The following is a 24,905-nucleotide window of genomic DNA, read 5'->3' as shown; positions in this document are numbered from 1 at the left end:
GTGACTATAAAAAATGGCCCCTGACCAAATGGTATGGAGAAAAAAGACAAATGGTGGCCTAAGGGAAACACACACACAGACAAAGGTAACACTGAAGAAAACACTACCATTTATTCACCAATGCCAAAAACGAAAATTAACTGAGCTATAAAAATGTACAGTAAGTCAGCACACATCCTCCTAAGACATCAAATAGTACCCACATGTACACTTTTTGTAAACACAAAAAAGTAAAAAAATAAAAACACCACGTTTTTAATGTAATCCATTGCCATTTCAGCCCTAAATGATGTTTTAAAACAACATATACCACAGATACAGTTGTTTCATGCACCCATGACTAGCATTGGCCTGGGCCTACTGAGAGGATGGCCCGTTGGCAGACTATACCACATAGGAAAATACATAAATATTTAATATTTAACAAACATGGAGAAGACGTAACGAACTGTGCAATATAGTTCCTTTCAAAAGAAGAAAAACGTAATCCCAAAATATAACTAAGCGTCTACTGAAATTGCAGGCCACCCACCACAATGAATTTTGAAAAGCAAATAAAAGTTTAAATAAATACTGGTGCAGGTCCCCTATTAAACAAACAACAACCTTATAAAAGAGTTTTTGAACTTACTTGAAAGATCTAAAAAACAAATGGCCTCATTTACAAACTCATTGCACCGCCGGTGCGTTACTTTTTTTGACACACCTGCGGCTCAATGGGCTTGCTTATATTTACAAGGCCACCTAAAGTCACACTGCGTGACTTTTCATTGCCTTTTAAATATGGGTCCAATTCACGCATTACACAGTGTGAAAGGGGTGTTCCATGAGTGTTGCTGTGGTTGTTCCCACGCAACATCCATGAAACCTAACACATTCCCAGATTTACAAAGTGTTGTAAACATGGGAATGTGTTAGAATACTACGCCTCCCCAGGGGAGGCGTAGGAGTGGTGCAACAAGGAGAAATGCTTTTATTTCCCCTAGTTTTTTCCTTAAATTCAAGGGTATAGATGCAGCAGAAAAAGAGAGCGATTCTTTCAGCTCCAAATCCAAACGAAAAGTGAGTAGGACAGGGACAAAGCCCTGGGTGGAGCCTTTTGGACAGGAACCAGAAGTTGGAGGGTCTGGGACACCTCCTTCTTGTTGAAAAAAAGGTAAAATTAAAAAAAGGCTTCTCACTCTAAAACACAATTTGAACGGTCCGTTGGAGCAGAACAGTAGCTCGAAAATGCCTTTTCAAGTAGATTTAGCTGCTTCTAGAGTAGAGAATCTGCTCAAGGTGCAGCCGCGGTCGCTCGTGCTTGCCAACGTCATGAAAAAACACCAGAAGCCACGCTAGCGGCCATCCAGTCTTGCGCATTCTCGCTAGCAGCCGGCATGTCTTTTTGCTTTCACCAGCGCATGCCAAACCAAGTCTCGCTCATGCCAACAGAAAAACATCTGTGCAAAGAGGCGGGAGGCAGAATTTATTGGGAACTCCATGTTCCAAGCAGAATGCAGAGTTCCTGATATCTGCAAAGTCTGCGAGTGGAGTGAATTTCCCCCCCCAGGCCTACTGAAATACATTTGGAAATTCATTAATTGTATCATGAGAGTGGTAAATTTATTCGCACATTCTCTTCTCCTCATTTAAGGGGACGGAGACACGTTCTCCTAATAATGATAGGAATAATCGCTAGGTGTAGGTGTAGGTGAAAATCTATATGTACGGAGATTTGTGCCTATAGATTCTCCTATGTGAACAGGCCCCAATGTTTTTAAATATTTCCATTCAATAAAAATGTGCACATAGGGGCCCATTTGTACAAGCCCTGGACTTAAGTTAGAAGGGGGGTTTATTAAGTATTTACTGGACCCCATCACACTATACTGCTGCCACCAGCGGTGTAAACAGGGCAAGAGGTGCATGAAGAGAGTCTCTCTAATGTCGTGGACTGCCGAGGGTGACCCTGAGGCAGGGCTGGCTCTAGGGCGGTGCGATGGGGTGGGGGGCTTCATTTTTGAAAATGGATATTTTCATTTTAAAAGCACCTTCTGCCACGATCCTGGCCTCCAGCAATTTTCAGACAATAATTAAAATGTCAAGCTAACTGGCGATTAATCGTCTTACTGGAAAGAGACTGGAGGTTTGTTTTGAGGAAGTCTGACTCACACTGAGGTAGCTCAGAGGGTTAAAATGTCTGCTGCTAAGAACGTGTATTATGTAGATAACAAAGCGCATATAATGTAAATAGATCAGTGTGTCACTGCTTCTGTAAGAGAGCTCCTTTTGTTACTTGTCGTTTATAAGTCAAAATCCTAATATAGAACATTGAGTTATTAACTGTCATCAAAGAGCTGCATGCAAAGTGCAAGGTATATATTAGAGCTACATGTTTTTTTGCCCAGTCTTTTATCATCCTAATCTTGTGAAAAGGGTTCATTTGGGTTGAAAATAATTATTATTAAAGAGAACCCCTGACAATGATGATACGTTTTAAATTCAGAATTTGTGCTTTTCCAGAATAAGGACTCAAACTATATTGCCTACCATGATATCTGACATGTCGCTTCTACAGGTAATTGAAGGGCGTGTGTAGGGTGAAAAGAGTCCAAAGATCGAGAGTAGGATTTTCAAAGTTCTTTATTGATCAGTTTGTATGCAGGTTCAAAACAGAAAGTTCAGCCCACACGTTTCGTTCTCAAAGGGAACTTCATCAGGGCTGAAATTAATACAAACAGAAATCAATATACTCAAAAACAAAACAAGACTAATAAATGGAAGAAACGCAACACAAAGAGACACAAACAACATAGAGAGCTAACCAAACATTAATATGAATAAACAGCACAATAAGATAAATACGTAAACATATGGGTAAATTGGTAAGGTGCACCAAAAATCACGACACTAACATCTGATTGGAACAACATGTACAAAATAAAAAATAAAAAAGGTGAACGAAAAGAGTCATACCACATTGTTTTTGTACACATAAGACAAAGACACATCAAAATGTCTTTACCATTGCTTCCTCAAAGATGCAAAATTCATCAAAGTAAGTACACTCACAAACGATGATACATAGATGGCTTTTACTAATGGCCTAAAGATGTAATAAGCAAATTCTTAAGCATGAGGAACATTCAGCTTTGAATCTCTCAACATCAATCCATTTAATGTCAGCCTCACTATGGACTACAGTCATGACACAATCAATTTCCTTGACTTGCAGTTTTACATAAAGGTTGGGACAATACAAAGTACCCTGTACTGTAAGAATATGGCATGCAATAGTGTTTTGCATGCGAGTAGAGCTCAGTAATTCACAATATACCATTTGGGGAGATGGTAAGAATCAGGCGTAATTGTAGCGAACAAGACACCTTCACTAAAAATGTTAAGGATTCCCAAAAAAGAAATGACATTGTCTGAAAACATCAAAAAGAGAAAAGACAGCAGCCGAAGTAGAAATGTATGCTTTGTTACACAATACACTGCTCACAGTAATGAAATCTTCAGACTATATAAACGCAACTGGCACCTTTTACAGGAAATACCAAGTCTGCAGGGTTCCATATGTAACAATCCCTTGCTTACTTACAGAAGAGGTACAACTCTCAGAAACAAACTGTGCCCTAGTTATGTCACCTCCCACACTAGGACGGACACATGGCTCCCCAACAGACCCAGTGGATTTTACATTTGCAGCTCTTGCAATGTCTGCAAGTTTGGGGTTAATAAAATTAAGAGCTTCTGTCGCAAGGGATCTACATCAGACACAATTAGTCAATTTATTAATTGCAACACAACCCATGTCATTTATATTATTGATTGAACCTGCATACAAACTGATCAATAAAGAACTTTGAAAATTCTACTCTCAATCTTTGGACTCTTTTCACCCTATGCATGCCATTCAATTACCTGTTCAGGATCTGGATCTCAGTGGCATTGATAGAGCGCCATGTTATTCTGAATTTGTACGGGTGCATCATAATCATTGGTTGTTGCACCCATATATTAAGAGTGTGAAACACTAGCGTGTGGATTTTGAAATATACTACTAAATTAGCATATAATAGCGTGAATAGAAATGTAATCATGTCATTCATGAAGCTCAATGTAGTGTTTAATCGAATATGTAATTTGGATAATGCATAATGAATTAGTTAACGTATAATGTGATGCATTAGGTTTAAACGTGCACCATATTAAAGTCTGCACGTGTAGTTTGCTTATCCATGTATGAAGTATCATGAAATCACTGCTTATAATGTGATTCTAGAAATGTGTGTTTAAATGTGTAAAGGCCTGATCGCATATACGTTTAAGGTCTATTCGTTCTTATGTTAACTGAATATTGTAGGCCGAAAGTTGTTTCCCTTCGAAAGGCTCTGGGTTTCAGGAAAGTCAGCAAAACTCAGAGAGTGGAAACTTTCTCGTTCCCATGTTTCTGTTGCAGGTGCAAGGACACCTAGCTCGTTAGAAAGACTAACCCTTTGTGTTAGGAGTTAGGATGGTAGGAGAAGCTAACATGGGAGTACACTGGAATGCAGATATGATACTTTCAGCGGAGAAGGTGCCTGGGACCCAAGATCAGTCCGAACCGTCTTGGATGAAGTAAAAGTTCGATGGAAAAGTACAGGAGGAAGACCTGGCTGAACAGGTGTGACGAGGGCGTGATTTTGTGATTTTGAATTAGGGAGTGCCCCGAGGGTTGAGCAGTTGAGGATTAGGTGAGGAGCTTAGAACGAGCTCTATAGCTTTGGCTACTTACTTATGCAAAGTGAGTACTTCTAAGGAAGTCTTCACTACTGACACCTTTATTCTCTGACTTCTAACACAGAGATTGGAGCAGTCATTGGTTGCCGGATGCTTCTGGAGCTAACTATTCTTCTTATTCTGAGTCGGATGAAACTACTCTGTAGGATATTTTTTGTATTAGTGCCCATTTATTTTCTCAACCTCGTGATGAGGTGCTTGTATGTGCAGTTATTTTTGGCTTTGTACTAAACCCCTAAATTTTGAATTTCGGAGTCAGTGGTCCTTTCAGATTTCTAGATGAGGATCATTTGGTTAATTTTGAATAAACTGAATTTTCTCCCCTTCACACTTTTCAGCAGGTAAAAATATCCAGTCGGTATGCGGATTCTTGGTGATGGTAAGATAAGAGAAGAATCCAGCTTTCTCAGCATCATAGGACAGTTGATGTCTGGGCTGGTTGCGTGGGACTGGTATATACGGTGAAACTGGTGTAGAGGTGCAGGAACAACAGTCCGTCTTTTCTGTGTTTTTTTTCATGTCGCTCCTACACTACACCTTGTAGTCCTGTCTGATGAAACATTTTCTATACACTGGTTTACACATGTATGATTGTCTCTGTGCAATGTGTGTGTGATGTAAAGTGCTGTGACACCTTACACTGGTATTAGGGCGCTATAAAACTGAATGAATCTGAGAGACAGTGGTTATGGAGACTTGAGGGGCACTGTTAAAGGGTGCTAGTGAGGGAATCCATGGCAGAGGTGGCATTCGGGGGTGGGACAACAGACTTTGTCGCACAGGGCGCCACCAGCGCTAAAGCCGGCCCTGCCCTGAGGTGCACCGGCTCTGAGGCATTCTCGGGATGAGGGGCCCCACAGGCCCTGCCAGGAGGGGGGACAGAGCATGTCGGGGCAGTGGAACATGGAGGGAAGTGTGAAGCTGCACTGATGGGCGGTGACCCTGGGGTGCAGCGGCTCTGAGGCATTCTCGGGATGAGGGTCCCCACAGGCCCTGCCAGGAGGGAGGACAGAGCATGTCGGGGCCATGGAACATGGAGGGAATTGTGAAGCTGCACTGATGGGCGGTGACCCTGGGGTGCACCGGCTCTGAGGCATCCTCGGGATGAGGGTCCCCACAGGCCCTGCCAGGAGGGAGGACAGAGCATGTCGGGGCCATGGAACATGGAGGGAAGTGTGAAGCTGCACTGATGGGCGGTGACCCTCTCCCTTCATCCTGACAGAAGCCAGTAAGTTACTGGACATGTTTCCCTGCGTCCCTGTGAGTGTCTTGTGTAAATATTGTCACTAATTTCACCACTTCTTATACAGTTTGTCATCCGGATCTTTCCTCAAATGAAATGGAGGAACGTTTGCCTTGTGGCGTAGGAGGGAAGATTATTTTTATAGATAAGCTTTTTATCTAAGGCCAATTCATAAGTTGTCCGATGTGGCACAAGATGCCTTTAGATTTTACATCACTGGTCTGATCTCTGCAAGGTGTATGGACGGTAACACCAATGTCCGCTGCAGGAATATTAGGGAAGTGCAGAGCTCTTATGTAATAACCGCAGCGCGCGCGCTCAGCGGAGTTGTCGCTTCCGGTGATCTCTTGAAAGAGACCACTGAGGCCTGGAGAGTGTGGATGAAGGATGGCCGCGGCGCTCACTCCTTCGCTGCTGCTGCTTCTCGTGCACTCCCTCACTGCGGATCAGCAGCTCCAGGGGCCGGGCCCTGCAGACAGCGGGGGCCCAGGACGCACTGCCAGAGGCTTAGGAGGTAATAATTATAGGACCCGTATCAAACGGAGCGAGCTAGCCAATCGAAACCGAGGGGGGACTTCGGGTGGGTGTACAAGTGTGCAAATAACTCCCGTGCTAACAATAAAAGTACTAATACAGCGTGCCTGGAGGGATTTTGCACCTTACTGTTGCCCGGTTAGTTATAGGGGTTACGTGTAATGTACCTTGTATGAACAGGTACCCCCATCTGTAAGCTGCTGCTATGGCACACGTGAACCCCCGGATGTACTCAATTGAGAATGGGAGCAAGTGTTAAAATGAGTGTATTCACAAATCACTCCACCCAGACACACCCGCCCCCACCATCCCATCGGCTGCAGGTCTCAAGACCAGAACTTAACTGGATATTAATCACTGATGACGCTATTGCAAACACACCCCTAGTCTGGGTATTTATAAAGTGTGGTATAATGAAATAATATCGCCCTCTTTTCATCCAGTTTGTCGCTCTTAATGCCCTGCGCTGAGGGGGTAAATGCCGTTAATTGCTTGCCCCGTAATGAGAGGAAAGGACATCAGCGCCCATCAACATGTTAGGAGTAAGGCTATTAAGGCCCATCACCTCAATCACTTCCCCTTCAGAGGTGGCGCATCAGACCGGGGCTATTGGCCTCCAACATGGTGGTTTTGTAAATTGGTCCAAGTGCAAACCTGATCACACTCGGGGCTCATTCATGCGCCTGTGACGCAGCGCAGCGCCACAAGTCACCTGCGCAACATGGAAAAGGCAGGAATGCGCCGTATTTAAGGATATACAACGCATTCCTGTCTTTCCCCCGCACTGCCCCACTTGGCTGCCTAGCGCCAACGCAGGCAGCCTTGCACCGTGGCACAAGGATGCCTGTGTTGCATGCAGGATTGTTTTTGTGCAGGAACGGGCACCTTCCTGCGCATAAAGAATCTCCAGGGTACACCCAGTTTGATATGTCATGAAGAACTAGGCCTCCTGTATATGGTGGATCTTTTATGTTTGGCCCCGCTATTGTGATGGGCAAAGGAATGGTCAAACCACAAAGCATCTTTGGCTCGTTCTTGTTTCTAGATTCCGTAGCCCTATCAGGGGGGGCTCAGATCCCCTGGTAGTCCTGTCTGAAGTAATCCTTCGAACGGAGAGGTATGAAGGAGCTGTTTGACCATCCCGCCCTTATTACAGCAAAAACCAAGGATGCGGTACAACATAGCTTTCTGAATTATTGGTCAAAAGAAAGATTCCTAAAAGTACAAACTATGGGGCATATTTACAAGGCGGAGATAGAAAATTATTGCTGCTTTTGCGGCCGTTTTCGGCCGAAAAGCAGCGATAATTTTATGGCCTAATTAGCAAGGTCACGCTAACGCGTGAAACCTTGCATTAGCGCACCTGTTCTTAACGCCCAGCTTTGCATCTCTAATGAGATGCAAAGTGGGCGTTCCTGACCTGACCTGACAGGAGAAATGTCACTAAGCGACATTTCGCCTATCATCAAGCCCCACGCTATGAAGCATAGCAGCAGGAAAAGTAGTGATAACCCCTGTTATCGCTTCTTTCCTTACGCCTGCTTCAGGACTGACTTAGCCATGATATCCTATGGAAGGTGGATATCATGGCTAAGTTTCTTAGTCCCTATCAGCAAGCTAACGCCACATTTCGTGAGATTATCGCTGGGTTTCCAGCGATAATCTCACGTTAGGCAGTTAGTGCTAGGATTTTTATCGCTTTTGAGATAAGCGTTGCTAATAGCACGCTATCTCAGCGATAAAAATCCACGCTAGCCGGCGATAATTATCCTAGCGCTAAGTGCGCTTAGCGATAACTATCGCCGGTTGTTGCTGATATGCCCCCAAGTCTGTAATTATAGGATATGCTCTGCTATAGATGACCAATGAGATAGAACAATATTTATCCTGGGTATCAAACCCAACATATCACCGTCATTTATCATTTGTTAGACTTTGTAAGATTAATTTTTTGGTAGCTTTCCCTCTACAATGTACTTGGTCATGCGATATACCGATTTACCGCAATGTCGATGTGACCACATACCCACACATTCTATTTTGTTTTGAGCCCTATATGATGTTGCTAGGCATGAGTTTTTAAAACCTGTAATGCAGAAATCAGACCTTAAAACTCACAGGGAGGGTTTGACCTATCCCCGAAGCTTGGTAAGTGTGGATGTTGATTGGGCAGTTCTGAAATTTATAAGGAAATCATTGGTAATAAGAAAGAGATATGAATGGGTTCGATCCTGTTAAAACTGTATGGCCAGGCCCGGAATTGAATAATGTAAACATTGATAGGAGGACGTTTCTGGGTTTTTAAAATAACTTTTATAGTCTTTATCTCCTATATATGATGAGAAAAGGATACAAGTTAGTTGATTTCCCACAGGTGATTTTAAGATTATATGGTAATTTTATATTTGAAAGGTAATGTATAGGTTTTATCCCGATTGGAAATCTTCTGTAACCTTGCACTAATGGTACTCGAAGAAATGCGACCTTATGTTTTATATTGATCTTTTATGGATTCAGGCAAATCTGAATAAAGGTTTTATTTTGATGATCAATCGTGGGAGCCTTATTCCTCTTTCTATGCGTGCTGTCAAATCGAAATGTTCGGGGTACCTATTTCCCTGTGAGCACTATGTGAGAACAGTGGGGAGAGGCTCACTGTAGCATGGGCTGCTCATGGCGTTTCTCTCTCAGGGAGACAGCTTTATCTGGGTTTTCCTCAACTAGGAACTAGCTGAGCTTCTTCTCCTGAACAGTCGTTCCTTCTGGAGGGCCAGGCAGATTCCTTCCTTCTCTCAGTAGACAGACATGCTTCTAGGCACTAGGCAGACGTGAGCTATCAGATATACACTCACCTTTGTGAGGCGTCCGATGAGGTAAACAGCAGCCCTTTGAGCACTCTGCAGAGCACTCCATTTCTTGGTCATGAAGAACTTGGAAGTGGAACAAAGTGAAGTGCTTTGGTTCCCACTTGTTTACTCTTTTTCTAGATAGGAGATGTGGATCTACTTTCTCAAACTCTAGAACCAGTTTGGGGTGGTTCTCTTCAAATGTCCTTCTCGAACGACTCTCCATACAACCTTCTTGGGAAGTAATGCATCTCACAGCAGGCAGTTATGATGTTTTCTCGAAATTGGAGCACAATGAAGTGTGAGGTTTCTGCACTTGGGTGTTAGGAACTTTCAGTAATCAAGGACAGACACAAGTGAGGGCCTGACCTTGAAAATACCTCACTTTGAACATCAGAAACTCAAGTACCACCCCTCACCCACACCATCAACCAAATGACAGTGCTCATGAAGAACTAATCAGCAGCTCCTTGTTAACAATTTGTAATTGGAATTGGAATCGCACTTATATAGCGCTAACTACCACTGACAAGGCGAGTAGCACGCTACTCCGGTACCCAAAAAGTATTACTGAGGAATAAGTATAGGGAAATATGAAATTAATCTGAGCGGTGGACATATTAGGCTGTTACTTGGATTGAAAAGGATAGTGGAGGGATAAAAGAGAGAAGGGTTTGCGTTTATAAAGCACTTGCTACCCCTGATGAGGTGTTGAAGTGCTTTTCGGCAGGTAGCACACTAACTCAAACAGGATTAGAGGGGAATTAGTATAGGGAAATATGAAATTAGTTAGAGAGGTGGACATGTTAATCTGTTATTTGGATTGAAAATGAATAGTGGAGGGATAGAAGAGGGATTTTTTTTTGGAGTTCACAGCAGTAGGAGGGGGTTTGCTATGAGTAAAGGGGAGGTGGAGCGGGAAGAGTCAGCGGGAAGGGTTTAGAAAGGCTTGTTTGGGAGAGCAGAAGAGTAAAAGAGTTATGAGATGATGCAAGGAGGGACAGTGAAGGCGAGAGTCTAGAAAGAGTAGTATTGTGGATGTTAGTAGTGCTATGGGGTTTGGGATGAGTGAGAGAGTGGAGGTAGAGGATATATTAAGAGAGGTATAGGGTGAGAAATAGGGTAGTGCATTGGAAAGAGTAGTAGAATGAGGTTGAGATGAGTCAGAGAGTGAGGTAGTGGATATATTGAGAGAGATATATGGTGGAAAATAGAGTAGTGCTTGGAGAGAGTAGTACAATGAGGTTTATGATCAGTCAGAGTGGAGGTAGAGGATTTATTGCAAGAGATATAGGGTAGTGCATTGGATATGCTGAATTAAAAGCAAAGTAATAAATATAAAGAAACATAAGTATATGGAAGGTATATATGTATAAGGAAGGTAACATATGTAGATTAAAGTTGTAATTAATAAACTCAGACTTTCTAGTGTTGCTGTACTTTGCTATTTTTTATTTTTGTAATTCAATAGTGAGGCAATTGTAGATAAGTAGTTATTATAAAAGATTTACTTATTTATGCAGTCACCTATATACATATTAAACATAAAATAATGTAACTATAAGTAATATGAACATTTGTTAAGTAGAACTAACGAATATCAATATCTTTAAAACATAATGATTATACACGTCTATACAAAGAAATACACATATGTAGGTACACATCTATAGTCCAAATAAGCGCTTATATACAGGTGGATATGCAATATATTTACGTTTTGAGTATCGTGGTTATGTGGGAAAGAGCCAACTCTTGAGTAGCGTTCTGAAGGTAAGGTGGCTGTCCGTGGATCTTATGTCAGGGGTAAAGAGTTACATAGTTTGGCTGCTTGAAAAGAGAAGGATGTGCCACCTATGTTTTTTTTCTTGAATGATGGGATTTTGAGGCGAGGTGCCAATTTAGAGCGGAGCTTCCTTTGTTGAATGTATTTTGTGATTTTATTCCTGATGAAGAGCAGTCCTGTTCCAGGTATCACTTTGTGGGTGATACAAAGCAGCTTGAATGTGGATCTTCTGGCAACCGGCAACCAATGTAGAATTCTTAAGCCAGGGCGGATGTGGGCTAGTGGCTTTATATATAGGAGTTGTCTGGCAGCAGAGTTCTAAATCCGTTGTAGTCTTTTCATTGTTGTTACAGAAGAACCGTGGTGGAGGCTATTGGCGTAATCAAGTTTAGATAGAATGATAGAGATAGAAGTCTGGTCCTTGTGTGGAAATCCCAAGTGGGGGTAGATGCGTCGCAGAGTTTTTATAGTAACAAAGCTTGATCTTGCTAGTTTGTCCACTTGGGCATTAATTGATAGCTTGGAGTCCATGGTCATTCTGAGGATTCTTACTTCCTTTGATACTTTTGGTGGTGTTCCCATATCGTCAGGCCAGGCGGCGAGTGAGTCATGATTGTTCCAATCGCCACATGAGTATTTCCGTTTTGGAAGCATTCAATTTGAGATGGCTCCATGTCATCCATTGATCCATGGCGCTGAGACAACTGAAAATTGGTGAGTTTACAATGTCTTTGGGGCTTTGCGGTTTAATGAGTATTTGTGTTTCATCAGCGTAATTATAGCATGTGAGTTGAAATTGATTGATGTGTACCGGTAAAGACTTCATGTAAATGTTGAAAAGCATGGGTGGGATAAGGTGCAATGTACCTGGCTCAAACAAATACCAATGAAGACAAACTTCACCTACAGAAACTTAACAGATTATATAAGTCAGAGCCAGCTTCATAGAGTCTTTGTATTAGAGTGTCATGGTCTCAACCATGTCAAACACAGCTGAGAGGTCAAAGCGACATAGTGCAGCAGCCCCGTTCTGGTCAGCTGTGTTCTTAAGGTCATCCCAGATTGCAACGAGGGCAGATTCTGTGCCTTTTCCTGGATGGAATCTTGTTTGGAAGTCTAAAAAGTATGGAATTATCTTCAATGAATTGTAACATCTGGGCGAATGCTGCTCTTTCTATCAGTTTGCCCAGGAAAGGGCTGTAGTTGTCAGGGTTAAGTGGGTCCAGGTTTGGCGTCTTTAGTAATGGGCTTATGTAAGCCTTTTTTAGTTCCTCTTCAAATATTCCCATAGTTAACGAATTGTTGATAATTCTTCTTACTGGTGTGTAAGCAGAATTTTCTTGAAGGTTTTTGGTGGACACGGGTCAGAAGGGCTGCCAACAGGCCTGCTTGCTTTGACCAGGTCCATAAATTCATTGTGTAAAATTTGTTGGAAGGAATGGAGAGGCTGGGTTAGTGTATTGGATTGCTGTTTTGGAAAAGGGTCGGTGCTGGTGGTTTTTCTTTGTTTTAAATAGGAGTCCAACGTGTCTGCTTTGGTTGTCTAATGATTTGCCAGTTTGTCCGTGAAATCTTCAGTAATTAAATTAGCTCCTTCTAGGCAGTTTGGTTTTTGATACTCTGTGAGAATTTTATCGAATTCTTTATTTGCACATTTAGCATTTTGAATTCTGTCTGAATAGCATCTTCTTTTAGCCTTTTTGATCGATGACTTGTATAATCTGTTAAGTTTCTGTAGGTGAAGTTTGTCTTCATTGGTATTTGTTTTGAGCCAGGTACGTTGCAGCTTACTAATTTGCTGTTTTATCTCTATTATCTCTGTATTTCTCCAAGTTGCCTGTTTTCTTTTGTCCTGTTGTATCATTCTTAGTGGAATTAGGAGCTTCCTGTAGCCACTCATATGGTTTTTGAATGGAATTCATTGTGTCTAGAACAGTACTGAATGTTAGCTGTATTTCTAAGTGTTCAAAATTGAGTTATTCCATGGTTGATAGGTGGATGCATGTAAGGTGGTTTTAGCTGTGTTGCTTTGCGTTGTTTTATGTTGGAAGGCTAGTAAATGGTGGCCTGTCATTGTTTGAAAGGTAACTAGTTCCATATTTGCAAAAATGACATCTATGATGTGTCCAGCAATGTGTGTGGCTTTGTTGCCGATTTGATGTAGGTTCAGTTCATCTAGGCCAGTGATGATTGTTTTCGGATGGGGCATATTGGGTTTGTCAAACCAAATATTTAGGTCACCAAGAATGCATAGGTTAGAGTGCTGTGTTATCAGGTTTGAAACTGTGTCTAGAAGTGTGTCTGGTAATGTTGCATTGCTAAGTGGAAGACTGTAAAGGAGCAGAAAGTTACAGGAGGAAAATGGTGTAGGGTTGCATCTGGTGAAGAGGGCCTCACAACCTTAATGGAGATGTCATCAGCTTTAGCAATATTTAATGTTTGCTTGAACACAACAGCTAGACCAACTCCACTTTTGCCTAATGATTTTCCGTGTTAATTTGATAGTCTAGAGGAATGGCTTCATGCAAGACTGGAGCCATATCATCTCCCAACCACGATTCAGTTATGAAGAGTATGTCAGGTTGTGTGTCATTGAGAAGGTCCTAGATGTGATGCTTGCTTTTTGACAGCGATCGAGCATTTATTAGTAGGCAGTTTAGAGAATGTGCTTTGGTGATAGTGTGACTCTGTTTTGTAGAAGATTGAGCAGTATTTTGTGGGCTTGTAGCAGGTGTGTCCTTAGTGCTGGTATTGGATGTATGAGGATAATAATAGTGTAGCTGTTCTGTATTGTGTTCCTCGTCCAGAATGCATTTAGATGGGTCTGTGTGTGTGGGTGGTGGAGATGGTGGTTGAGGGTGATTTGATGAGCTGTGTTATTTTAGTAGAGCAGTCTTGTTGTACACTAGACATGGAGATGCAAGGTTGTGAAGAGAGGCATGTTCTTATTTTGTTTGTGTCTGTTTAGATGGAGGGTGTATGAGTTAGGGGTGGTGGTGCAGCTTGTGGGTCATGTAATAAGGTTCTGAATTTTCTAATGGATGAGAGGCGGTTAAAAGACAGTTGCTGTGTTGCTTTATATTTCTTTAGTGTAGGGAAAGAGAGAAAGCTTGGCATTGGAGTTTGTTTATGGTGCGTATTATTTGTGTAGTAATTTAGGTGGGAGTGTGTGTATGTTTGTAGTTTGTGATGGAAAGTATAATGAGGTGTTATGTGTGAGATTTTGTTGTGCTGGTGTGTGTGTTATGTTTTGGTTGTGAGGACTAGTGAAAGGAGGTGATGTATTTGTTTTCTGAGAAGGGTTTGAATTTAAAGTATTGTTGGTGTGTGGAAGCTGCAAGGTAAAAGGGGTGGTGATGTGATTTTGAAAGAGTGTATGTGGTGTGTGAGAGGGGTGAACAACAGTTAAGCGTGTTTGTATTAGATTTGATTGCTAACAGGTATAATGTGTGGTTTAGTCGAGTGTAAGTGAGGTTGTGTTTTGTGGTAGAAAGAAGAGGAAGATTATAGGGAGATGGAAAGATGGAAGGCTGGGTATGGGTTGGTTGGTGACAAAAAAGGGTCTGTTTGGAAAAATTAGAGAAGGGAGTGTGTGTCTGAGTGGAATATAGTTAGGTATGGTGTGGATTTGGGTTGTGTTTGTGATGAGTGGATTGGTTAGTGGTATAGGATAGACTGGTGCTTGTGTGTGAATGAAGGTGCGAATGTGTGATTGTTAAAGTAGAAGGGTGTAAAGGTGTGGTTGGTGGGGTTTGTAGTGGGTGCTGAGAAATTTGTGTAGGGTTAGTTTGCAGTACGTGAGTAGAGTGAGTTTTCTGTGAGTGTCGTAATCTGGTTGTAGATGTGGATCGGGTAGGGTTGGTGCTGATGAATGAGAACATGGGCAACATCTCTGGCCCTAGGCCCGACCAGTCTCAAACAGGCACAAATAGTCAGCTGCCCATGTCCTCCTTGCCTTTCACCTGTGACGCCTGAGCAGAGACACCCTGAACCCTGACCTCAAATAGCCCTCGTAGTTAGGTGACTCCTTTGGCCAATGGGAACTCTAGCCCTAACCAATCAAAGCCCTTGCCCTAATCCCTAGAACCATTAGGAGACCAAGCCCTTAAAGCCAAATACAGCCCTAGTCCAAACAGCCAATCAGAAATCAAACCTAAGCCCTAGGTCCAATAGAAAGCCTAGCACCAGAAACCAAACAAAAAACCTTAAGCCTATGCATCAATCAGACCTCTAACCCTAAGCTCTACATCCAATAGAATCACTGACCAAGAGACCATTCAACACTCTAGACTTATCACCCAATCAGAACACTAACCCTAAGCCCAATAGAAACACCAGCTACAGCCACCAATCAGTGCAAAGATGTAATGTCGAAGGTGCTTGTGACCTGAAGCAGACTGATGTGCACTGGGCTGGGAACAGCTCCTCAATTCAGAATCTCCTTGGAGACAGACAGGCTCAATCCACACTCTGGAGTTCTGCAGGTAAGGGCCTAAACTAGACCTCTAAAATTACAGCTTTTTAACACTTAAACAACTCTCTCTCCTAGTCAAAAAACGAGTGCTACAATCATTGTTCAAACACAGTTTAAACACTAAGAGCAGATTCCTGCAGTCTCAGAGTACACTCTGCTTAATCTCTGAGGTATATTATATCTGTTCATGGGGTGTACTCTTGATTCACCCACTTTCTAAGACAAAAGGGAGCTGGGGTGATTTGCTTACATACAGGTCTGAGCACAGATTGGGGGGAAACTGGGAGGGAAAATCAGGCATCTCCGGGCAGGTGATAAACAAAAGATTTTTAACTAAAAGAGCCCAAACACAGGTGAAATTGAAGCAGTCAATGGCAGGTGCAAAACAACAGACTTTGAACTACAATGCAATAGGTAAATTGAGGCAATCATGGGCAGGTAAAACTTCAATTTTAAACTATAAAGCCCACAAACAAAACCGATGAACATGAGGCAGTCACAATTAGAGAAAAATCACTTTTAAAGTTTCAGCAAATAGACAGCACAAAGTCTGTCTTCTTACCACCTTCTGGTCCTTGGTTCTCTACAATGTTTGGCACAGGAAAGTTGCAGCTCACAAAATAGAGATGAATAGCTTGGGGTTCACCCAACCAACCTTAAGGGGCCTGGGCAGGTGTTAGAGGAGTGCTCAGGGTATCTTTGGAGCTAGAGTGCCAATCAGCATGCTCATGCTGCTAGGCAGGGCTCTGGGAGATGCTCCTCAATTCTGAATTTCCTTTGTGTTTTTGTCACTTTTAGATGTGAGGTATGCTGTCATGTTTATTTTTTATTTTTTTATTTTTTTTATTTTTTTATTGTTCAATCCATGGCATTTTCCAGACATATTTAATTACTTGGTTGTTCGCACAACAATAGCAACATTCCATATGAACATAATAATAAAAAAACAAAATCAAGATAAGATTATGACAAGATCATGCAGTTAATTCAAATGTTCTATCATTGGGGCCCATATCTGAATAGCCAGTTTTTTTACGATTCATTGATTTAGACAATAAAGACTTTATTCCAAATGAAAAATGTTATAGAATTTGGCCCGCCACATTTCAAACGAAGGGGCATCTTGCTGCAACCAAGCTGAGGCTACAGATAAGCGTGCAACCGCCGCTGCACTGAAAATAATATATCTAAACTTAAATGCCGGTTGACCAGTCCTAAGAATATCACCCACACCCAATAGCATTACATCCTTTGTTATGTGAATTTGTGTCCTTGTGATTCCAGATAGGAACTGATCTATTTATAATTTTAGTTGCGAGAGGGAAGTACAATCATAAAATACATGCACGATGTCTGCTCTCTCCATACTACATCTAAAACACCTCCCGTCATTAGAACCTCCCCACTTCATCATCCTCTCTGGTGTATGATACAGATGAAATATCGTCTTAAAGTGCTGAGCTTTCAAATTTGCAGATATCAAAATTCTTCCTGCAATATCAATTGATTGCTGCATATACACGCCTCGCTGTCCTAACCGATCACACCATTTACTATCTTGTGCATCCATATCATCCTGTTGTGTTTCCATTAATATATCATACAATACACCTATCCTTGCCCTTCGTTTGATTGCCTCCACTAACGAAATCGTGGTTATCCCTTCCTGCACATGATATTTAAACAAGAAATTCCGAACTTGCAAATACTTAAAAAATTCATTTTGGTGAAGTCCATATCTATCAACTAAACCTGAGAATGAAACTAATACCCCCCCTCAAATAAGTCTCCTAATTGCCTAATCTCTTTAGCCCTCCATCTCTGAATCCTAAAATCCCAAAATATGGTGGGGAATATAGACGTCGAATTCAACGGTGTGTAATAGCTAATCCATGGCATATTTATCATTTTTCGTACGGATTTCCAAACCTTATATGCTGCAATCAGAACCTTAAACCGTGTTCTTTTAAAATAGCTTGGTTCAAAAAACGTAACTAAAGAATTCCTAACCTCTGCCTCCAACAACATCTGATAGATTGACGGTGACCCCGCCATCACCACATCTTCCCCTGCTAACAATATCCGTATGTTTTGAAGTATACATGCATAGAAATAGAATGTAAAATTAGCCCATCCCTCTTGTGGTAGCATCATAAATTTAAATGCGCGCCAAGATTTCCTTTGTCCCCATAGAAACCTATTGCATATAGAATGCACTTTCTGCAATTGTGTTTTGGTAAATTCTAGCGGTACCGCCCTAAAATAGTACATAATTTTGGGAAGGATAGTCATCTTAAGTACATTGCACCACACCACCAGCGAAAGGTCAAGCTGCTGTTTAATCCCAGAGACTATCCCTCCCCAATTAACCTCAATCAGGTCTTGTAGAGACATTTTGATTTTAATACACAGGTAGCAAGCTTCGTCCGTTACCCGAATATCCCCTGAGCATGCCATTTTAGTACATACAATCTGCATTTTTGTGGAATGTAATTTATAGCCTTATACCCCACCAAATTTTTCAGCCAATCTTTCTATCTCTACTACTGCTTGCGTGGGGTCTGACGATGCCACTGCAATATCATCAGCATAGGCTAAGACCCGCACCTGATACTGCCCACAGCTCATAGAGATAATACGCTCACTCTGTTCCAGCATTACCAGAAATGGATTGATATATATAGCGAATAACAAAGGGGAGCAGGGACATCCCTATCTTGTCCCCCTACTGATACAAAACTTTCTCTGATTCCCTTCCCATAACTAACCCTGGGCGTAGTTCGCGAAGTAGCACTTCGCGAAGCTACGCAAAGTGTACTTCGCACTACACGAGCTACGCGTAGCACTTCGCGAACTGCGTAGTACCTTGTTCGCACAGTGCAAGATGTCATTTTCAATGATTGCACAGTGCGGGCAAGCAACCGGCACTGTGCAATCATTGAAAATGACATCTTGCACAGTGCGAGCTGTAGTTTTCTGCTGCTCGAGAAGATTTTTACTCGAGCGGCAGCTTTCTCAACGCGAACTGGTAGTTTCTCATCGCAAGCGGTCGCGAGCATACGCGACCACTCGCAATGAGAAACCTGACCTCCTCGCGTTGGGAATCTCTCCAGGAGGTTTATTTTCCATGCTCGCGATCGCCAACTTGATGTTGCTGATCGTGAACAAGGAAAAAGTCTCACCGGGATGTCATTTTGCTTGCTCGCGGTCGCCAACTTGACGTTGAGGACCGCGAGCAAGCAAAAAATGACCGCAGCACTACGCTACGCGTGTTTGCACTGTGCTACGTGCAATTCGCGTAGTGCGAAGTTGCGCAAACTACGCGAGCGTAGCGTAGTGCTTTGCCCAGGCTTACCCATAAAACAGATCCTAGCTCGTGGTGACTGATACATGGTTTGCATAGCTCTAATATAACCCTGCCCAAATCCTGTCTTCCGCATAATGGCCCATAAGAAGGACCAGGAGACATGGTCAAACGCTTTTTCCGCGTCTAGGAAAATCAACCCCATCCTACTGTTACATACATTAGCGTAATCTATAAGAGTAACCTCTCTATTAATATGGTTTACCGTACTCCTGCCTGGTATAAATCCGTACTGATATATGGATACCAAAGGCGTAATTACTCGCGCCAACCTTGTAGCCAGTATTTTCGCATATACTTTGCCATCTGCGTTTAACAGGGAGATGTGTCTATATGGTCCAGGCTGATTAGGGGGCTTATCTTTCTTTTTAAACACCACTATATTAGCCTCGTCCCATGATGGTGGCGGATTCCCAACTTGAGCCTCTTGGAATGTGGTCAACATATCTGTATTCAATAATTGAAGCAACACAATAAAACTCAAGTGGCAGCTTATCAGGTCCTGCCGCTTTGCCGCTCGGCAGTGATCCCATTGCCTCCTCCAACTCCTCCATTGTTATCGTAGCGTCCAATACCACCTGCTCTTCAAGACTTAGGTTATCTAAATCAATTTGTTGACAAAAGCTCTCTATCTTTTGCTCAATACACTAGCTCTGCTTGTACAGTATACCCTCCATAGTTTCAACCGTATTTCCAGCTGAATCCAACATAGCTAATATTTTCTGTGAAGATTGTCTTACTCTTAACCTCTGGGCCAAACACTGTCCTGTAGCTTCACCATATTCATATCTATCTAATTTATGCACCTTATATTGATGGGCGATTTCCTATCACCATATCCCATTAATTTTTGCTTTACAGCATGCAATCTTAGTTTGTATTTCCACAACTTCTTGTCCCCACCTCAGCACCTGTATCAACTCCTGTTCCGCATTCCTTAGGTCCCCAAGTAGCTGCTGCATCAGAGTCTGTTGTTGCCTCTGCTTTGCCAATCCATAACTAAGTGCTTCTCCACGTGCTCCCGCTTTAAACGCATCACATACTGTCACACTAGAGGTGGATCCCATATTGACCTCAAGAAATTGCCAAACCCAAATTAGCATATGATCAATAAATGCTTTATCCATCAGGAGCTTCCTATTAAATGTAAATGCCCTACCAACCTTCATCTGATCGAGGTTATACACATCCAATAATAGTGGGCCATGATCTGCTGTTATCCTGGGACATACCTGCATTTTTGCTCCCACAATGGTTACCCTAGGCATAAAAATATAATCCAGCCTCACTAATTTACGATGAGGGTATGAAAAAAAAGTGTAACCTGGATCCGGATAATTTAAAGTTGTCCACACATCCACCAATCCATGATCCTTTAACAACTGCCATAATGCTCTAAAAACCTTAGGTTTCCGACCCATATATTTATAATTATTGACATCTGACACACGCTCATCTAAATGGATGTTAAAGTCTCCACACAAGATCACAGGGGTATTCCACAAAGCCAATTCTATATTTAAAGTCTCTAAAATAGAAGCTTCATCAAAGTTTGACACATATACTGGGCAGATTGTCACCTTGATACCCCCTATACTACACTCCACAATGGCCCATCTTTCGTAGTTGTCCATAATTTTTCTTCCTATCCCACAAATCCCAGCTTGTGCCATTATGGCAACCCCCCTATTGGTAGTAGATTGCAGAGTTGCTTCCAAGAGCGTGTATCCTAACTCTTCTAATACAGTACGCTTACTCTACGGTATATGCGTCTCTTGAATGCAAAGGATATCAGGTGTCATTAAACGCAGGTCCGCAGCTACCCCTTGCCTCTTATTATTATTATTTAATCCGCATACATTAAATGAACATATACGTGTCCCACTAACAACCATTTCCCCCACAATATTTTACCATTTTGACAAACCCCCTGCATATATTTTCTTCACACAATTCTGTATTGCTTATATTTACCACTATGTCTTTGCTATGCATTGATTTTTGTATTTTTAATACTCACCCCTTCCTACCCATCCCCTCCCTGTGCCCTACCCCAACCCCATTACCCCCATTCAGCACCACCCTCGTGCCCCGCACTAACCACTCACCCTCCCTCCACCCTTTCCCCAAAACATAGGCAAAAGGGCTAATATTAGCTCTTGTGATGGAAGGTGAGTAAGCAGTCCTGTGTCCACCCGGCCCACCAACATAATCCTGGCTAGGGTGTAATCAACACCAATCATTTGCTAACTTTTTAGGAGACATTAATTGCATTAAATTTAAATTCCTAATCCACGCAACAACAAAGTCTCCCTACATCATTACTTCACAGCCAGAAAAATACACTAACTTAAATAACAAGGGCTAATTCAAAGAAACATCAAATAGTCTTTAGCTTGGACCTCTGAAATAAAAAAATCGGGTCTGCATCTTACATAATACTTTAAGTGTAGCGGGATTTAACAAAAAAACTTGTGCCCTCTTTGCCTGAAAAGGAGTAATTAATTGACGCCGCTGCCACCTTTTCTCCACCGTATGATGGCAGTACTCAGGTCTAACAAAGAATTGCGTACCCTTCCCCGCCCTCTTCCTGTCTGGTTGTGCCAGGTCGTAGACAGCCTGACGTGCCAAAAAGTTATTCAGGGAGATCAAAATCGCCCGTGGTCTCAGTTCAGATTGTCCTCCTTTCGCAGCTCATTGCTTGATTGGAAACCTGTGAGCCCTTCAGTAGCCCAATTCCACTCCGTCAGTTCAGGGAAAGCCTCTGCAAATAATTCTATCACAAACTTGCGTAAATCCTGCCCCTCAATCCCTTCAAGCACTCCTAGTATTCTAAGGTAATTCCTGCGGAGTCTATTCTCCAAATTCACAAGCTTGGTCTGTGCATCCTCTTTATGGGCGCTTATTGCTTCTGTAGCCACCTTCTGTGCCTCCATTTGATCTTCCAATGTAGACATTTGTGTCTCAGGTTCAATCATATTTTCAGTGAATTCATTACATGTTTTAGCCATTCTTCTTACTGTGTTTTGGAGCTTGCGACAGGCCGTATGTGTTTTTGGATTCTCCGTACATGTCTCCACTCTATGGTCCATCATACATCCATAAATTGACTCATGGGAGATTTCATCATCCGTCTTTTCTGTTGCTCCCCCCACGGCTTGGTCTACACCTTCAGGGGTCCTTTCAACTGAGGGGAAACGTCCCATACCAGAGTCTTTGTTGATTCTATCCGGGCCCCCCTTTCCTTTATTAATGTTTGCTTCCACCCAGTGGGCACCTCCGAGTTTTCATCCTCCAAGTTTGTACCATTCGGATCACTACCAATACTCATTATTGACCCCTTCAAAGAGCCTGATTTGTGACCTAATTCGCCATCGTCATCTGATGTGTCCGAAGGATCTCAAAGGGAAAAAAACTTCTCCCCTGAGTCATTCTCCTTATTAATAGCGTCAATAATTACTCCAGACTCCATTTCCAACACTCCATCATCCTCGTGGATTGCTATTGTTGTCACGTTTTTTTCCCCCAACACTTCACTTGACTCACCCAGGGCATCAGCAGTATCAACAGTATCAATAGCACACTGTTCATCTCCCTCTTCCTCCAAAACTGTCTTAGATACATGCAAAGTTGACTGCTTTTTCCTGGTTGGCGGCAAGAATATCTGGGGTACTTTTTTGTTCTGTGGCCCTTGCTCTCCTCCTTGCCCTCCTCCCTGCCAAAGACTTTCCATGGACCCTTCTATTCCATTTTCATCCAACGCTCCTCTGGCACTATGCCCAGCCATGGCTGCTCTAGTCCTCGCCACCGCTTCTGTAGTGGCTCTGGTTTTCCCACCTCGGGCTGCTTTAGGAGGCATGTCAATCCACGACTATTATTCCAGCTGTTCACCACCAAGTCACCAAACACTTGCTACTGAGACCTCAACTATATGCCCCCATTTAGCTGTTCTCGTCTCCTCACTTATCCCAGCTGCTTGCTGCCACTGCCAATACAGCACGCCGAAAAACAAGCGTATTTTACAGGAGAGAGCCTCCCCCCGGCATGTCTGCGCTTAAAGTATATTACAACTGCCTTCACAGCTGCACCCAGTACCTTTAAGGTTTGTGTATTTTCTTTTATTTTCTCATCCTTCTCGAGTCTTTATCCACAATCAAAAGAGGGCACGGAAATACAGCCTGCCACTCTCGAGCTGTCGCCAACCAGTCCGCACCTAGTTACCACTGCTGCCACAACCTCAACACGCCGGCCGGCGACTGATTCCTCTCGTTTTACACACAGCTCCTCGCAGCCGCTGCCGCTTCAGGCAGTACCGATTCCACTTGCCTACCGATTCCTCCAGCGGCACAGGTGTGCCCAGCAGGTGAGTAAACTTTGCCTCACCGTGAGGAGCCTTCTCGCGGTGTATCTACAAACTACCGCGTTTACTTTCCAGACCGTCTCTCTGCTTTCAGGTATCTTTCAGGTATATTTTTTCAGTTACAAGCCCTTTGCCTCCTGAAAGCTGCTCCAAGTTCTAGCCCAAAGTCCATAAACAACGAAGGGCGGGTGGACGCTGCCGGGAGCCTCTAACCCACACGTCTAGCCAGTGGACGCCATCTTGCCCTCCCTTTGTCAGTCCTGTCATGTTTATTTTTTAAGTGAGATACCTGAAAGTTAATTTTGCAAAATTTCACATTTAATCAAAATCTTTCTCATATCGAGCATTTAAACAATGCATTGCCTTGCCACCTCCAGTCAGTGTACAGCCTGTATTTCCAGGACACTAGGGGGCCGATTACGATCCTGGAAAAAATGTCCCCGTCCAAATCGTATATGGTTTTTTTCCCGTACAAATGGTAAAAGCGCCGTACAAACTGCCAAGTACGATTCGTATGGGAAAAAGTCCATACGAACCGCATTGGGAAAATTCCCCCACACGTCCTCGGGTCGGAAAATGTGTCCGACACGTCCCCGGACGATTTTACGTACAAATGTGAAAACTGAAGTCCGAGCGCGCAAGTACGATCCGTACCGGCCGGACCATTTTACAACAGTAAGGAAAAAACACCGTACGGACCGAACTTCAATAGCAACCATGGAGACATGTGCCCGCATACGCGCCGAACACCCCCCCAGCCCCCCGTATGTATGGAGCGTACCCCCAGCCCCCTGTATGTACGGAGCGTACCCCCAGCCCCCCTGTATGTACGGAGCGTACCCCCAGCCCCCCATATGTACGGAGCGTACCCCCAGACCCCCGTATGTACGGAGCGTACCCCCCAGCCCCCGTATGTACGGAGCATACCCCCAGCCCCCCTGTATGTACGGAGCGTACCCCCAGCGCAGTATGCGCTGGGGGTACGCTCCGTACATACAGGGGGGCTGGGGGTACGCTCCGTACATACGGGGGGCTGGGGGGTACGGCGCGTCCATCCGCGGGGGGGCTGGGGGTACGGCACGAACATACGGGGGGCGGGGGGGGGTACGGCGCGTACCGGGCCCCCTAATCAGCTCGCATTGCCGCGTACTTAGCTTTTCCGGCACTTTTTGGGTGCCGTAAAAATATTCCCATCCGGACTGCAGTCGGTACGAATCGTACTTGCTGGTACGTAAAAACATGCCTAACTCCGTCCGGACGTCACGTCCGCGGTGTCCCAGATCACATTTGTATGTATTTTTCTGTCGGTCGGTCTTTTTTCCGATTCGTACGGAATTGGTGTTTCCGTACGAATCGTACTTGCAAGTTTGTAGGGTTTTTTTCCCGGGTACGAGTCGGACGGAGAAAACGCTCCGACCGACGGTTTGTACCCGGTTTTTCCAGGTTCAGAATCGGCCCCCTAGTGGGCATCAGAGTGATCTATTAATTTCTCAATGAATGAATGACTGCAATCAATGAACACATATTTGTT

At 43.3% G+C, this 24,905-nt stretch overlaps 1 protein-coding gene across 1 annotated transcript in view; it reads left to right on the top strand.

Moving 5' to 3' along the window:
* The first annotated feature begins 6,354 nt into the window (after nt 1-6,354).
* LOC146863795 (complement factor H-like) overlaps nt 6,355-24,905 on the top strand; it is a 140,726-nt gene continuing 122,175 nt past the window's right edge. Inside the window, exon 1 of the mRNA XM_085628089.1 lies at nt 6,355-6,524. Coding sequence (XP_085484215.1) covers nt 6,398-6,524 — 127 coding nt within the window. The 5' untranslated portion in view covers nt 6,355-6,397. The remainder of the gene's footprint in view (nt 6,525-24,905) is intronic.

Source organism: Triturus cristatus, chromosome 2_1 (assembly GCF_964204655.1).
Source record: "Triturus cristatus chromosome 2_1, aTriCri1.1, whole genome shotgun sequence".
Classification (NCBI taxonomy): domain Eukaryota; kingdom Metazoa; phylum Chordata; class Amphibia; order Caudata; family Salamandridae; genus Triturus; species Triturus cristatus.
Note: the sequence above shows the minus strand (reverse complement) of the source record. Positions and strands in the feature narration are given on the sequence as shown.